General features: G+C 43.3%; 1 protein-coding gene across 2 annotated transcripts in view; it reads right to left on the minus strand.

Annotated features, from left to right (window-relative positions):
* Window positions 1–12,880, minus strand: part of BRSK1 (BR serine/threonine kinase 1) — a gene marked incomplete at its 5' end in the record, with an annotated part of 70,923 nt that extends 58,043 nt beyond the window's left edge. For both annotated transcript variants that reach the window (XM_083376570.1, XM_083376571.1), the window contains one exon: window positions 12,763–12,880. In XM_083376570.1, the coding sequence (XP_083232696.1) occupies window positions 12,763–12,880 (118 nt within the window). The remainder of the gene's footprint in view (window positions 1–12,762) is intronic.
* Window positions 12,881–16,021: the final 3,141 nt, after the last annotated feature.

The following is a 16,021-nucleotide window of genomic DNA, read 5'->3' on the forward strand; positions in this document are numbered from 1 at the left end:
AAAAGTTTGCTATTGCAGATGGCAACTGTTAGCCCAAAAATGGATGATCCCAAAAAACTAATCTGTGAACCATAATAGGAAGATTTTTTCAAAAAAAATGCTTGAATAAAGCAGTATCAATCCACTTCCCCCCCCCAAAAAAAGCTATATGTAACTTGAGTTTAAATTGAGGGAGGGATTAATTTTTAATGTTTGCCAATGATCCTATTGCCTTTGAAGGCACTGGTCAGTGTCAAATATCAGGATAAAGGAATTTTTGTGTGTGCTAAATATTGCTTTGGTGCCTTTTGCTATCTTCATAAGTAAACACATTAGAACAGCCTTCCTTCCATCTGGTCCCTTCCATATAAATTTTGGATTATAGTTCCCAGATCTCCCAGGCATTGGTATGTGGGGAAGTTACGGTTGGGAGGTGAGGCTGGATTAAATATTTATCTTTTTATTAGGGTCTGTGGCCCTTGTTGGCCTTGCATATTTGCAGTTGACTTTGGATGGGGGTAGGCTAAAATATTGCAAAATCAGACTAAACAAATACATGCAAACCAGTTCTCATCAACTATGGTAAAGTGTTTCAGCCATCAATGGGTTTTGGCAGAGTTGTGTTCAGTGCTTTTTTTTGTAAAAGAAAAAGGTGCTGGAACTCACACATGTCATACAACCTGCCTTGCCTACCCTACAAGGTTCCATCCAAAAAAAGGTGCCGGAACTCCGTTCTGAGCGTTCTATGAGAAAAAAAAGCCCTGGTTGTGTTTAGAGGATGCTGTTGGATGAGTTTCTGTGTATTTTCTGCAGGGGTAAAAAATGGCAGACGTCCCTGCCCATAGGTTGTTTTTGCAAAGTCTCATGATCTATGGGTTCATGTTCTGTGGTTATTTAATTTAATTTAATTTAATTTAAATTATGGGACTTATATGCCGCCCTATCTCCCGAAGGACTCAGGGCGGCTAACAACAATAAAAACAACAATAAAACAATAAATACAAATATTAAAAGAAATTAAATTTTACAAAGCCCCACTAAAAACCAGTAAAAATTAAAAACATAATTAAAACCCCCAACGTCAGTCCAGGTTGGCCAGTTGGAAAAGGTACGTCTTTAGGTCGCGACGAAAGGAACAGAGATCCGGGGCCATCCGAAGTTCTCGGGGGAGCTGATTCCAAAGGGCAGCCGCTCCGACAGAGAAGGCCCTCCCCCTGGGGGTCGCCAGCCGACATTGTCTGGCCGACAGCACCCTAAGGAGACCCTCTCTGTGTGAGCGCACAGAGCGATGGGAAGTCGTTCCTGGCAGCAGACGGTCCTGCAAATATCCCGGGCCTAAGCCATGTAGGGCTTTATAGGTAAGAACCAGCACCTTGAACCTCACCCGGAGGGCAACCGGCAACCAATGCAGCTCACGCAGGAGGGGTGTAATATGGGAATATCGGGATGCTCCCATCACAACCCGCACGGCCGCATTCTGCACCAGCTGAAGCCTCCGGGCTAGGCTGCAGCAGAGCCCCCATTAACGTAGTTTTCAATATTTAATCAATTTAAACAAGCTCATCTTTGTAACTCTCTTATCTTTCTTGCTAAGGATCCCTTTGCAAATTCTGACGCATGGTTCCAAATTGCTTTGTTTCTTTTTATTGTTTGTTACAGAACCGTGCTAATTAAAAGAGATGTTAGCTGTTTGGTTCAAAGACCCTAGAAAAACCTATTTATCTTTCAATATATTATTACTCGTCCCAGCTTCTGCCAACCTAGCAGTTCAAAAGCACGTAAAAATGCAAGTAGAAAAATAGGGACCACTCCGGTGGGAAGGTAACAGCGTTCCGTGCGCCTCTGGCATCTAGTCATGCTGGCCACGACCACGGAGACGTCCTCGGACAAGCGCTGGCTCTTCGGCTTTGAAACGGAGATGAGCACCGGCCCCTAGACTCAGAAACGACTAGCACGCATGTGCGGGGGAACCTTTACCTTTATCTTATATTATTAATAGATTAAAATATATCTGGATTATTATTTTTTTAATCTGCATAGCTGTACTTGCTTAGGTGGAAAGCCCCTGCTGCTGCCACCATCCCCAAACTACCAGGACTAGTCCTGGACCCCTAAGAACTGCAGAGCTGCAGTGGCCCCTGCTCTCCCAGCAATGCAGCATTAGCAGCAACCATGTTTGCATGCATCCAGCTTGCCACTGGAGTATTGGATGAGAGATGAAGGATCCCATACAGACCAGTTTCTGCATCGGTGTTATCTAGGCTGGAAGTCAAGACTGGAGAGGACAACACTTCTTTCCTTGCAAGTTCTCAGAATGCTGGCAGTTATCAAGCACCAAGGGAGTTCCAAACTATTACTATTATTGTTTTGATTTTATTGCTAGGGTTTTATTTATTTATTTATGGTGTCAATCTCCCTGTTGAGAGTACTAGGAGGAGGAAGGAGTATTAGGCATATTCACCGCCTTGAGTTAGTTATAAAAGCAACAACAATAGTGGGATATAGCACTTAGCACCAGCACTTAGACTTATATACCGCTTTACAGTCCTCTCTAAGCAGTTTACAAAGTTAGCCTATTGCCCCCAACAGTCTGGGTCCTCATTTTACCAAACTGGGAAGGATGGAAGGTTGAGTTAACCTTGAGCTGGTGAGGATGGAACTGTCAAACTGCTGGCAGACGGCAGTCAGCAGAAGTAGCCTGCAGTACTACATTCTAGCCACTGTGCTATCACGGCCCTACTGCTCCTTCCTCCTCCTCCTGCTCTCAACAGGAAGATTGACACCACTGCCAAATTTATTGGTGTGGGTGTTTCATAGGAGGAGGGGCTGTTCTGGCGGTGGTATTGAAACTGTCTTTAGGAATCTGGGGGTGGCACCGTGGCTCAGTGATTAAGAAAGCTGGCAGCCCAGGTTTGAGACCCGAGTGTCACGCGACAGGGTAAGCGCCTGTCCTTGGCCCAGCTCCTGTCAACTTAGCAGTTTGAAAGCATGCAAATGCAAGTAGATAAATAAGTACTGAGGGGAACATGACATGGATTTTGTAATTGGTTAACTAACGCGGTTATTTTGTATTTTAACTTGACTTGTATTCTCTCTTTTAAAATAATGTTCAGGTTGACTGTAGATTGGAATGTAGGTAAACTTTCATCCAATGGTTGTATGGATTGATTGGATAGCTTTTAACATTCCTAAACTGAAAAGATAAATTTACAGAAGGATGTCCTGGAGATTATCTCCTGATAAGAAAAAGTTTCTTAGTGTCAACTGGCATCTGGTTATCCAACTTCAAACAAGCTTTGTAGTTGATTTACTGTGCAAGGAGGGGTTACTCTTATCTTGTCCAACCAACTTTCCTCTTTCATTTTTCTTTGTTAACTCTAAAAAGGAATGTAAGATAAGATAAGATAAGATAAGATAAGATAAGATAAGATAAGATAAGATAAGATAACCTTTATTGTCATTTTTTACTGTGGGCACAACGGCACACATCAAAAATGAAATTTAGTTGTCCGCTCTCAAACTGAAACACATACATGACACATACCTAAACATACTATATACAACATATGTATAGACCCACACACCCCTACATATATGCATAGACCCACCCCTACATATACATAACAAATAAATATTAAATATTGTCCATCTTGAGTATATAACGGAAGGATGAAACTTGAGAGTTCACAAGGTTAATGCTGTATGGAATGAAACTATGGCTGAATCTGGATGTTCTGCTACGGATACCACGAACCCCCCTCCTCCCAGAAGGTAACAAGGAAAACAGGTCGTGAAGAGGATGTGTAGTGTCAAGATAATCTTGCGGACCTGGCTCAAGCAATGCTTCTGTGCTATGTCCTGGATGGGAGGGAGGGAACTGCCAATGATCTTTTCAGCCATCCTCACCACTCTCTGCACCGCCTTCCTGTCTGAAGCAGTGATGCTTCCAAACCAGACTGTGATGCTGTATGACAGGATGCTCTCGATCGTCCCCCTGTAGAAAGTGGTCAGGACAGGGGAAAGAAGATGAGCTTTTCTCAGGCGACGCAGAAAATGCAGGCGCTGCTGTGCCTGCTTCACCAGGGTCTCACTGTTGAGCGACCAAGCCAGCCTACTCATTAGCTGCACACCCAGGAATGTAAGATGTAATGGAAGGTGGATCTCAGGGTTCTCCTTTTCATAGGAAGATCCCACTTTATCAGGGTACCCTAATAAACTGCTTTTAAACAATCTCCCGACTCGTTTGCTTATTGGGAAGGTAAACCGAAGCAGAACCTAGGGCCAGATTTAGCTATCGGTACCACTTTGGTAACAGTGGTAACAGCGCTCCATGACATTATTTATTATTTATTTATTAATTAGATTTCTATACCGCCCTATTCCCGAAGGACTCAGGGCAGTTTACAGGGCAAAGTTAAAAACAGTTAAAACAGTACAAAAGTTAAGATAAAGTTAAAAATAAAATAGGATTAAATAACAATAGCCCAAATTTAAAATTAAAAATTAAAATTTAAAAATTTAAAACCCCTCAGTCCAGGCCAGATAAATCAAACAACCAGGTTTTTAGGTCCTGGTGAAATGAACGAAGGTCAGGGGCGGTCCGGAGTTCCACAGGCAGGTTGTTCCACAGGGCAGGCGCGCCCACAGAGAACGCCCTCCTCCGGGGGATCACCCGCCGGCACTCACTGACCGGCGGCACCCTAAGGAGGCCCTCCCTGTGGGAGCGCACAGGACAATGGGAGATTGATGCTGGCAGCAAGTGCTCCCTAAGATAACCCGGACCCATGCCATTTAGGGCTTTATAGGTCCTGCTGGCCACATGACTGCAGAAACCACTTCCGCCAGCACTGGCTCAATGGCCTTGAAACAGAGATGAGCACTGCCCCCTATAGTCGGCAACGACTAGTGCAGTAAAAATCCACAAGGGCTTCTTTACTTTTTTTTTTAACCTTAGGAATCTAATCTTTGGTTATGCCAGACATCCTTCTCTGAAACAGCAGATGCAGTTCTGGGATTTGCCCTGTCCGAAGACGTGGGTCTCTTCTCTCTCACGGTTGCATTCTAAATTCTGTTTGCCAGGTGGAGAGATAAGTTTCCAACGCCGACACTAATGAAGTACAATGATTCTGGGAACTTGAATTTGCAAAATGTTTATCCTGGAAATGTATGCCACTTCCAAAGCAACTTCATTAGAGATGGTAACAAGTTTTAAAAATACTTTAAATTATATCTTATGGAAGTGAGGAAATGATCGATATCTTGTTGGAGAGCAACTGCAATGTTAATTTGGCTCTGCTAAATTATACGTACGTTTGTATTTGTACAGGAAATTTTTCTCAGAATTTTTCAAACCAAACCAAATGAAAAGAAAAGCAAAAGCAAACAGACACTTGAAATTTGTACTTTCTTGTCTTAGTCCTGCAGTGTAAGAAATAAAAGCCAAGAGCTTCCCTACGACGCCTTAGCATTCATGTCCATGCATTTATATGGAAAATATTTTTTTCATTGTTTGATAACATCTGTTAGTTTTACTTCCTGTATCATTACAGACTTATTATTGTTTGGATTTTTGTTAACCAAGATGGGTTGGCTTTGCCCAGAGGTTTAATTTCTAGGGGAACTTGAGAAAATTTAACAACTTCTGATACGTAATTTATCAAAAGATAAGAAGCCATAATATGGATTCTAGTAAACGACTTTTATTTATTATAATCAAATATCTTGTGCTGTTTCTCCCTCCAACTTTACATAAAGGGCTAGAAGCAATTGTCTTGGGATGGGAAATATAGTTTCCATCTGTTTTTTTGTTTTGGTAACAGTCTGGAGTGTTAATACTGTAGTTTACTTTTGACCACGTGAGAACTAACTTTCGCTGACTTTATCAAATGACTTTCACTTAACAGATGGAATTGATCCCATATACATGGAATGAAGGCTATTGCTAAGCACATTGATTTGTGCTTAGATTGTAAGCCACCCTGAGTCTTCGGAGAAGGGCGGGATATAAATGGGATTAAAAAAACAAAATGTACCACCATTTTCTGGATTTATCCTCTCAGTATATTTTGATAGAGTCCTTAACACACTCTAAAAACCAAAGTTAGGTATCTGTAGGCTTTCCATCACTACATCTAGCCTATATTTAGTAATATAGTGGCCTCTAATATCAACCACAAACGAACTGAAGCACTTGGCTCAAACGTTTGTAAGGATTTTATACAACTTCCTTCTGTGCAACTTCCATTGGCCTTAATAAAGATCCTTTCCCTGCAGAAGCTGATGGAATTAAGCAGGCTTGGACTTAGTACTTGGATGGGAAATTACAGGGAATATCAGGGATATAAACTATACTTGGAAGTAAAAAACAACCATAACAAAAAATCAGTAATAAACCCATCCCCATAACAAGGGCTGTCTTCATGATCAGAGGTTAGCTTGAGGACATCTTTATAATTTTAGTTTTCCCCATTCTTGTACAGTAGCTGTGTGTATTGGAGTATTTTTTATTTTATTTTAATTCCATTTATATCCTGCCCTTCTCCGAAGACTCAGGGCGGCTTACAAACTTAGCAGTAGCCTTCATTCTATGTATATGCCTGCTTATTAAGGCTTTCACACACACACCCCAAGCGGCATTATTACAAAGTCTACCTCTGTGAAGATCTGACCTGGAAAGTTAACACAACCCAGGTGGCTAGAAAGGCCCAACAGAGGCTTCACTTTCTTAGGATCTTGCGGAAGAACAGGGTAGAACAACAGCTAATGACCCTCTTTTACCGGTCTACCATAGAGAGCGTCCTCTCATATGGTATTGTGGTTTGGTATGCCGGTCTGACAGCCGCGGACAGGAAAGTATTACAGAGGGTAGTGAGCACAGCACAAGACATTGTGGGCTGTTCCCTGACACCACTGGATGACATCGCCAGGGCTCGTTGCCTTGGAAGAGTGAGGAAGATTCTCAGGGATGACTCACACCCTGGACGGTATCTCTTTACTCTCCTACCATCCGGTAGGAGATATAGGAATATAGCCAGCCGTACCAACAGGCTGAAGAATAGCTTTTATCCGTGGGCTGTTAGGCTTTTGAATGGGATGTAATCTTATGCAGAGTTGACTTGGGAGGCCGGTGTGTGGTGTAGTTGGTTCACATAGCGTGGTGGGATGGAGGGTTTGTTGTCACTGTGTGTTGGGGGGAGAGCACAGGGGAGGCTCAGCTAATCTCAATGTACACATGTTGTACTTTGACAATAAAGGTTTATTATTATTATTATTATATTATTATTATTATTAATTGCCCCCAACAATCTGGGTCCTCATTTTACCTACCTCAGAAGGATGGAAGGCTGAGTCAACCTTGAGCCTGGTGGGACTCGAACCTGCACTAATTGCAGGCAGCTGGTGTTACTTAAGGAGGCATTAGCCCACTGCTCCACCAAGGCTGTGTATGTCCTGGGTGGTGGGAATTGAACTTCAATATATCTTGAGCGATGAGGGCTCCTTGGTGCTCCCCGAGCTTGGTTTTTTTCTAACTAGTTTGGGTAATGAAACATCTACAAGAAAACAATCAAGCTCAGAGAATACCAAGCAGCCCTCATTTCAACCCTGAGCTACAAATATTCTCCTTTATCGATATTGAACTATGTTTGGGTGCAGGGAGTGTTCAAGCCACCCACCCCTGCAAACACATCGTCCACTATACTTTTCATAGTTTCTCTTGGCAGCAACAGCATGTGAAATACCATTGCACAATACTGCACTATTCCAGCCTATAGAATTTACATCGTCGCACATGAGATTTGTGAGATTTCAGTTGAAGTTTGCAGTGGAAACCTGAAGGATAACATGCACACAGTTGACTCAAGCTAACAACATGCTAGCATCATCTCCAAGAGGCAGTAAGAGGGAAGGATGAAAATGGACTGCAGTTGGCCAGAAGGAGATACAACGGGGGGGGGGGGGAAAGATAGAAACAGCGGTACTCCATGACTTGATAATATTTTGTGACATAATATTGGTGCGATTATTTGCAAGAGAGAACCAGACTTTCAACTAGTATAAGAGGATTAGACTGAGAGCATGGAAGTTCAGTTTGAAATCCTCCATCACCCAGTGAACTCAGTGGGCAACTGGAAACTACAGCAGTCACTTTTTCTTAGCATAATCTACTTTACACAGTTGTTGCTGTGAGGAAAAGAATAAAGGATGACCTTATAAAGGCCACCTTGAAGGTCTTATCACTGAAAGGCAGGACGTAAATCAAAAATGGTGGAACGAGCTTCACAGGACTTAGAGGTCAGTTCCCCTACTCAGCCTGATGTTTATTGCTGACTTGGGTCAGGTATGATCCTAGTCCAGGGGTAGGCAACCTTGGCTCTTTTATGACTCGTGGACTTCAACTATGCTGGCTCAGGAATTCTGGGAGTTGAAGTCCACGAGTCATAAAAGAGCCAAGATTGCCTATCCCTAGTCTAAGCTAACTTGACAGTGTTACTGTGAAGGTAAAAATAAAGAGGTAAAGGAGAACCATGTGTGTCACCTTCGGCTCCTATAGGAAATATTGGATATAACCTATGTAATGTATTGGGCCTGTTTTACTTGAACTGTACCAGTGTCTTGATCGCTGTTGGAGATTGCTTAATCAGGGAGTTGAATAACGGTTGCTGGCTCCTCAGACAAACAGTCTCCAGGACCACCATTGGTTGGCTCTAGGGCAGCAATAGGTTCCTTCAAACCTATTGGCCGCTGCCTAGTGGCCAGCAGTATAAATAGCTGCATAGAAGCCTTGGTTAACAGTTCAGTTCCTGCATTCAATAAAGCATGTTCCTGCCTGAACTCTCTCGCCTCGTCTCCTGCTTGCTGCAAAGAACCCAGTACACAACAACCTATAACAAATATATCTACAAAACAAATCAGATCATCAAACAATATCTTTCCTGTAAACACTGATGGGAGGGGAGGGGCGAAAGTTATTGAGGGTTTTTTGTTTATTTGATTTTATTGTTTGTTACTGTTTTATATAATCGTTGTGAGTCCTTCTGGGATCTGGTTTTATGATGAGCGGCCATATAAATATTTTTTAAAGAATAAATCTTAAATAAGTTAAGAGACTAAAACTATTTAGTTGTAGGTCCCAAAGGTGCCTTTTAAAAGGCAACTGAACTTGCTTAGTTTTTTTTTTCTTTCTTAAAACCGTTTCACTTGTCATCCAAGAAGCTTCTGTCAGAACTGAGAAACGAAATGAGTCCAGTTTCCTTTTATAAAGCACCTTTGGGACAACCATGACCTGGATGTTTGGGAATCTCCATAGATATTTAGCTGTTATTTACTAGGTACAGAATATATCTCAGAGTAAATCAGTGAACTAGGTTGGCCATTTTCCCATATGGTAGACTCCCACTTAAATAACTTTAAGTAACCTTATCAAATTTAAACAAAAGTTTGAGGATGGTAAAAAAATCTCCCATGTTCTATGTTTAGGGCAAAAAAAAAGAGTTTCCAAACAGGAAGACTTAGAGCTCATTTTTAGCTTTATTAGTGTCTCTCCAACCTAAATTTATAAATAAGAGGGACCTACGTTGGTCATCATTATTTTTTTCTAAAGCACACGAACATACATGTGTAGCTTAAAATATCCACGGGAAATATCTATAGCTGGGAGACATACTCTGAGCAAGAAAGAAGTTTCGTTTGTGGGTGGGAGTGAGGAGCAATTTCAAAATCACATCTAGCAAATATCCCTAAGGCCACCAGATTTTCCAAATACACATCTGCTTGTTTTGCTCCAGTATCATCGTTCATGCTTTAATTCTAGTGAAATTCAAAACTGAACATTTCGCACATTATTGACATGCCCAAGTATGTCTTGTCAGTCCATGCTTGTGGATGTGGTAACATCTTGACTTGCAAAGTAATTTCTTTAATGAAAGACCATAGCTTACACAGAACAACATAAGCATGTTCAGGATAAGTTTAGTTTCAGATTTGCTTGCACTGGCATGTATGGGCCCAAACTCTATAATCCTTATCATTGCTAAGGAATGCTGTCTGTGGCATGGGTATGACAAAAGCTAGTAACCTGGTCTATGCCTTCTCTGAAGTATTAAAAAGTGTTAATAACTAATAATGTGGGCTCCCACTGATTTTAGTAGGACTGAAGGATGACTGACTTCCGTGGCATCTCATTTACTGCGGTTTCGTAACTGATGGATTTCCTAAATCCAAGATCAGCAAGCTACCAGCTGCATCCTTGTCCAGACAGCATGCTACCAACCTACTTAAAGGATACTATTTGCAAAAAAAAGTGAGGTTTCTGGTTACTATTGGAATATTTCCATAATTTTAGAGCAACTCTTTCAGCCCAGCCATGCTTGCTACCCATATCATACACAGATTCTTTTGCAAAGTTTGCAAGACGATTTCTCCGTATCGGAATGATTCTTCATTGCACGGACAGATAAGCCATTCATCATACAGTCCAGGTCCAACTGGACCACCCCAGCTTAGTTTGGTTAGGGATTCTAACATAAAAACTAAACAGGGTCATCGGGAAGACACCAAAGAAATCTACCACTGTTTAGTCGCATCTCTGCTACCAATAGTTCCTTGATGACCTTGGGCATGTCACTCGTTTGTGAGCTTCACTTATTGCCTGTCCATCTCCTTCCCTACCGAATATTCAACTCCTTAAGACAAGGAAACAAACGGATGGGAATTCATGCCAATATCATCAGGGTAAAATAAATGTAAAGTTCTCTATTCTCCGGACGAGACATCCATTTGCCCTGCTACTCCTGTGTTCCCCCTTTGCTTCCCAGTTGCTGGGCCCCCCAGAAACAATCTGGTTTTTACCTATGCCTCCCCCTCCCATCTCCAGGCCAAAAAAACAACAACAACATCCATCCTTCTGCCCATTCAGAGGGATATTCTTGAATCACCTTTGGATAAACTGCCTGCCGCCACCACAGTCAAGAAATGATTATTCAGCAAAATTGGCCCTTCCTTATTCCCTGCTGCCTCTTCGGATTCTTTTATCCATCTGCTCCAGATCTTTATTATAACGATTCGGGGGTGGGGTGGGGTGGGGGGGTTTGATAACAACTCCCAAACATGCATACACAGACATACACTGGCAAAATACGCAAATGTATCCTGTCTCCTAAACACAGGATGTCTTCCTTTTTTTTTTTTTTGCCACTGCAGAAATCCACCCCCCACCCCCTCCCACACACACACACCTTTTGAAGCCTCAAAGCTCATTCTACCCACAGGCACACAGAAATTAAAGGCCCCGGGAGAGAGGCCTGTGGTCTTGAGTTTTCCTGCATCATTGCAGAGAGATGGATAGATTCGCCCCCCCCACACCTCCCCTCCAGTCTTCCCTTCAGTGCCTGACCAAGAAAGAAGACAGATTTGCATAAAACCCATTCTTAGGCATTTATTTAAGTGGTCCCTCTTGTAACCAAGCCCATCGTAGATAAACTGCACAGTCGAATCAGCATCCCTGCGGAGTTTTTTTTTTTTTTAAATCCCTGTTCCATTCATACGGAGTGCTGCAGCAGGGGAAGCGGTGGTGGTGGAGGAGAGGAACGTATATAGGCCTTTCCATAGTAGTCTTCACCACCCCTACTTTCAGTCCTCAGATTCAGAGTCCCCACAGGATAGAGACAAGACAGCAAACAGATCAGGATGCCTAGGTCCCCGTCCCCAAGAGGTTATTCTTGTAGCCTAAATCTTTGCGCTGGGTTCCCCCTTCCCCCCCATTTTGGGTTTTTCTTCCTCCCCAACCAAGCTTGGTCATTGCAGCAGTTTTTTTTAAATTTTTGTTTTTGTTTAAAAAAAGGATCAGCGGCACCTCTGACACCTCCTCTCCTTCAGGCCCCAATTGCCTGGCAAATCAGCTCGGAGAGCAGGCTTAAAAGTGACCCAACCATGAAATCCATGGCTTACCTTCCCCTCTCTGTTTTAAGTGGTTGTGCCCCACACACTCACACACACACACACACACACACACCTCTCCTACAAAGACAGAACACACATCTCTCTACCACCATGTACACATTGTGTCTTCGAGGAATCTAAGGGCACTTGCAGCTAAGTAGTAATATAGCTGTGGCCTTTTTTTAAAAAAACCTATGCCTCTTTTAACTATTACAATGCTATTTCTTGCAGGTTATGAGCATGCCAAACACACTTGAACAGGGAAAACATTTAGTGCTCACCTCTAACTCCAGCAAACTCCAGCCCAGATAAAATTAACACTATCTTTCTTCTCAGAGCACTCCAACATCGCCAATGCTATCCCCCACACCCCACCCCATATCTACCTCCCCAAAAGCCTTTTGCCCTAAGCAGAGCTCCCATTTACTTCTCTTCCACCCCCTCCAAAAAAAAAAACAACAACCCAAACCTCTAGGAAAGTAGGAACTCAACCTTCTCTTAACACCTTCAACTCAGAAACCCCAAACGAATTTCCAGGAGAGCCCTACGCTCCCCCACCCTCTCAACCCCACCTTTAGTCTGCCATAGGATCAACAGTTCCACTCACCTACCACCTCAGCACGTTTTTTTTAAAAATTTTATTTTATTCCTCCCACCGGGTCGAATTAACCTGGACTGTTTGGTCAAAACACCCCAGATGTCCCTTTATTACCCTCTGTTTTTAGATACATCTGAGGCCAAGATGAAAGCAATTTTCTCAGCTGCTGAGCTTGTCACACCATGCCCACCCCCATAAAACGGGTACACTCTTCCCATAGCCCACTTCCAAACCCGCCAGAGACTTACCGGTTTGCCCTTTCCCCAGAGTCTTCTCCAGCCGATAGGGCCCCACATACTGAGCATGTTGCTGGCTCTGCTGCGACTGGTAGGGGTGGACCCCACCTGCTTCTTTGCCACCGGACATGGCTTTTGTCTGCCGCCCTTCTGAGCAACAATCAGAAACAGGGGGTGGTGGGATGGGAAGGGGTACAGCAAGGCGAGGCAAGGCCCCCCCAGGCCCCCCCTATAGGGACAATACCGAGGCCGGCATCCTGCTGGGTTTAGCGGGAGGGGGATGCTCTCGGCATCAGGAAAGGGAGGGTAGAGAAGGAGGAAGAATGCTACAGCCCGGGTACCAGCATCATTCAGCTGGTCCAGCCAAGGATGATGCTGTGGATGAAGGATGTTCCTGGCGAGGCTCTTCTCCTGGGCTGGTCCTTCGCCTCCTCTCACTGCAATCTGAAGGGATCTCTCGAGCTCTCCCCTTACATCAGCATCCGGGCAACTGGGTGACAGACACAATCCAGGTTAACCCTTGGCGGAACAAAGGCAGCGCCTCCTCCCCAGGCAGGGGGGAAGGGGTGGGGATGAAGGGGCGGGGTTGGGATGGGGAAAGGGAGTGGGGAAAGGTTTCTGACGGGCTGGGCTACGTGGGGCTGTGGGGTGGGAGGGCTTAGCGAAGGTTGGGAGCACTGGATGAGGAGCATGGGAAGGAAGCAGGGTACTCAGCTGAGGATTGCAGGTTCCTGTTCTGGTAGGGGAATACTAGCACGCCTGTAAGCTTTTACATGGGTGTGGGCACAAGTGAGTGCATGCACTCACCCAGTTGTATGTAATGAGTTTTTGCAAGGAAGAGATGAATGCTGATTTTTATGGGGGTGGCAGTGCTTGTGTCCATGTGTTTGGTAGACAGAGGGATTAACAAGAAATCAGGTGTGGTCATAGATGGAGAGGGGGTGGCGGGAAGGAGAGAAAATGTGTGAGAAAGCTGCAAGTTCTCTTACTTTTTGTTTATGTCATGTAATCTCTTGTATATAAACAAGCTGAGATTCAGTATGGTTTAGTGTTAGGATACTGAGCTAAGAGTAGCGGGGGGGGGGACCCAGGTTCCAGTCCCCTTTTAGGCATGACAGCTTGATTCAGTCACTTTGTCTTAATGTAGAAGACGAAATTTTAAAAAACCTGCCTCTCTGCCAACCTGCATTGGATCAGGGAGATAGTTTACAGTCCACGTCCTTCAATGAAAAGGCCTTCACAGAGGATCAATTATTTTATAACAATAAAATGAAAGCCAAGTCTGTCCCTGGTGCGTTTGGCTTGTAAGTAGGCTGTAGTTGGTGTTTAGATCAACACTTTTATTAACTGCATGTAGTTAACTTTAATTGACCATGATAGGCTAAGCCAGGGGTAGGCAACCTCGGCTCTTTTATGACTCATGGACTTCAACTCCCAGAATTCCTGAGTCAGCTATGCTGACTCAGGAATTCTGGGAGTTGAAGTCCATGAGTCATAAAAGAGCCAAGGCCTACCCTTGGGCTAAGCAGTTAATTACTTGGATGGAACACCATGAGGAAATTTTAGCTTGAGAACTAAAAAAAAAAATCAATCTGAAGGATTTAAGCAATGGTGTATTTCAGTATTTCTGCATAGTTGCCAAAAACAAAAACATGGTCTAATAGTCTACCAGGCATCAAACATGACTTGATGGAAACTTAAGGGGGGAAAAAGACATCTGAAGCACACTGCTCTCACGCAATCGGAGCAGAGTATCTTGAAGAGGTCTTATTGCTCTAGAATGGAAGTCAGCCAGCAAAACAGAAAAAAAAAATAGTTTTGTACTAATAACTCCCTTTGGTTTTACCTTGCAACTCAACTGAAAAGCACTGCTATCTCAGGTGGAGACTAATTATGTTTTTCCTTGCTTTTCTTTCTTGCTGTTTTGGTTTTGGGGAGAGATCAGAGGTCACCCAGTTCTTCCTTATGATTGCAATGTTGGAACAGGAATGCAAACCACAGAACTTCATGGGTATACAACAAAAGAGTCTTTCTCAGCCAGATGCCCTCTGTATTTACTGAGTTGATAACTCTAAAAATTCCCAGCTATGGGCAATGGATGGAATTCGTAATGGGCACCACTAAAAGGGACAGAGAAAACAGAATTCAGTTGGAACAGAGTAAACTGTAATTCCGGGAAACTTAGCCAGTTTGGGGTTATCATCAATAGCCATGACTTCTCTCTCTCCCCCCCAGCCCTAGTGCCGATACCACTCAAAAAGGTTGCCTTGTGCAACACAGCCTGTTGTTCCTAAAATGGGTCCTAGCCTGGCGCCGAAGCCAATAAAGACCACCAGACATGAGGAATGGCATTTTCAACATTTTTTTTATTGAAGTACTCCAGCAAAAGGGTCTTAGCAGCTAAAGGAGCCAAGGACCCGGAAAATACACAAATACAACTTTTATACAATGATTAAAGAAGTTAACATCCTAAGAATCAACTATTAATTCCTTGATATGTTTCGATTGGTTTCCTCTATTATACCGTCTTTCATCATACATTGCATGTTTATGCCAATAAGCTTTAGAATAGAATAGAATAGAATAGAATAGAATAGAATAGAATAGAATAGAATAGAATGGAATGGAATGGAATCGAATCGAATGGAATGGAATGGAATGGGAAGGGAGGGGAGGGGAGGGGAGGAGAATCCAAATTTTGATCACATGACCATGGGGGAAAACATTGAAACCGTTGTAAGTGTGAAAAACGGTCAGAAGTCACATTTTTCAGTGCCATTGTAACATCAAACGGTCCCTAAATGAACTGTTGTATGACCTGTAATTGGTAGCTCTAGTTCAGGGGGACTCTAACCTTGAAAGCTTTATGACTGGTGGACTTCAACTCCCAGAATTCCTCAGCCAGTTTGGCTGGCTGAGGAAATTGGGGAGTTGAAGTCCACAAGTCTTAAAGTTGACAAGGTCGGAGACCCCAGCTCTAATTCATCCATAGCCTTCTTCTGCTCCATTCTTTCTCTGCCAGTGGTCAAGCATCCGAATGTAAATCATGTAGCCCTAGGGATGCTGCAACGGTTGTGTGAAAAATGGTCATAAGCCACTTTTTTCAGCGCTCTTGTAACTTCGAAAGGTCACTAAATGAGCTGTTGTAAAGTCGAAGACTACCTGTATCTGGTTTGTCTCTCTCTCTGTAAACTCCAAACAACCTTATGACTTTTTTCCCCTCATAAACATCTTAAATTTTATGCCCTTGCTTTCGTCAGACCTCATTTAA

This window comes from Vipera ursinii, assembly GCF_947247035.1.
Source record: "Vipera ursinii genome assembly, chromosome: Z".
NCBI classification, from domain to species: Eukaryota; Metazoa; Chordata; class Lepidosauria; order Squamata; family Viperidae; genus Vipera; species Vipera ursinii.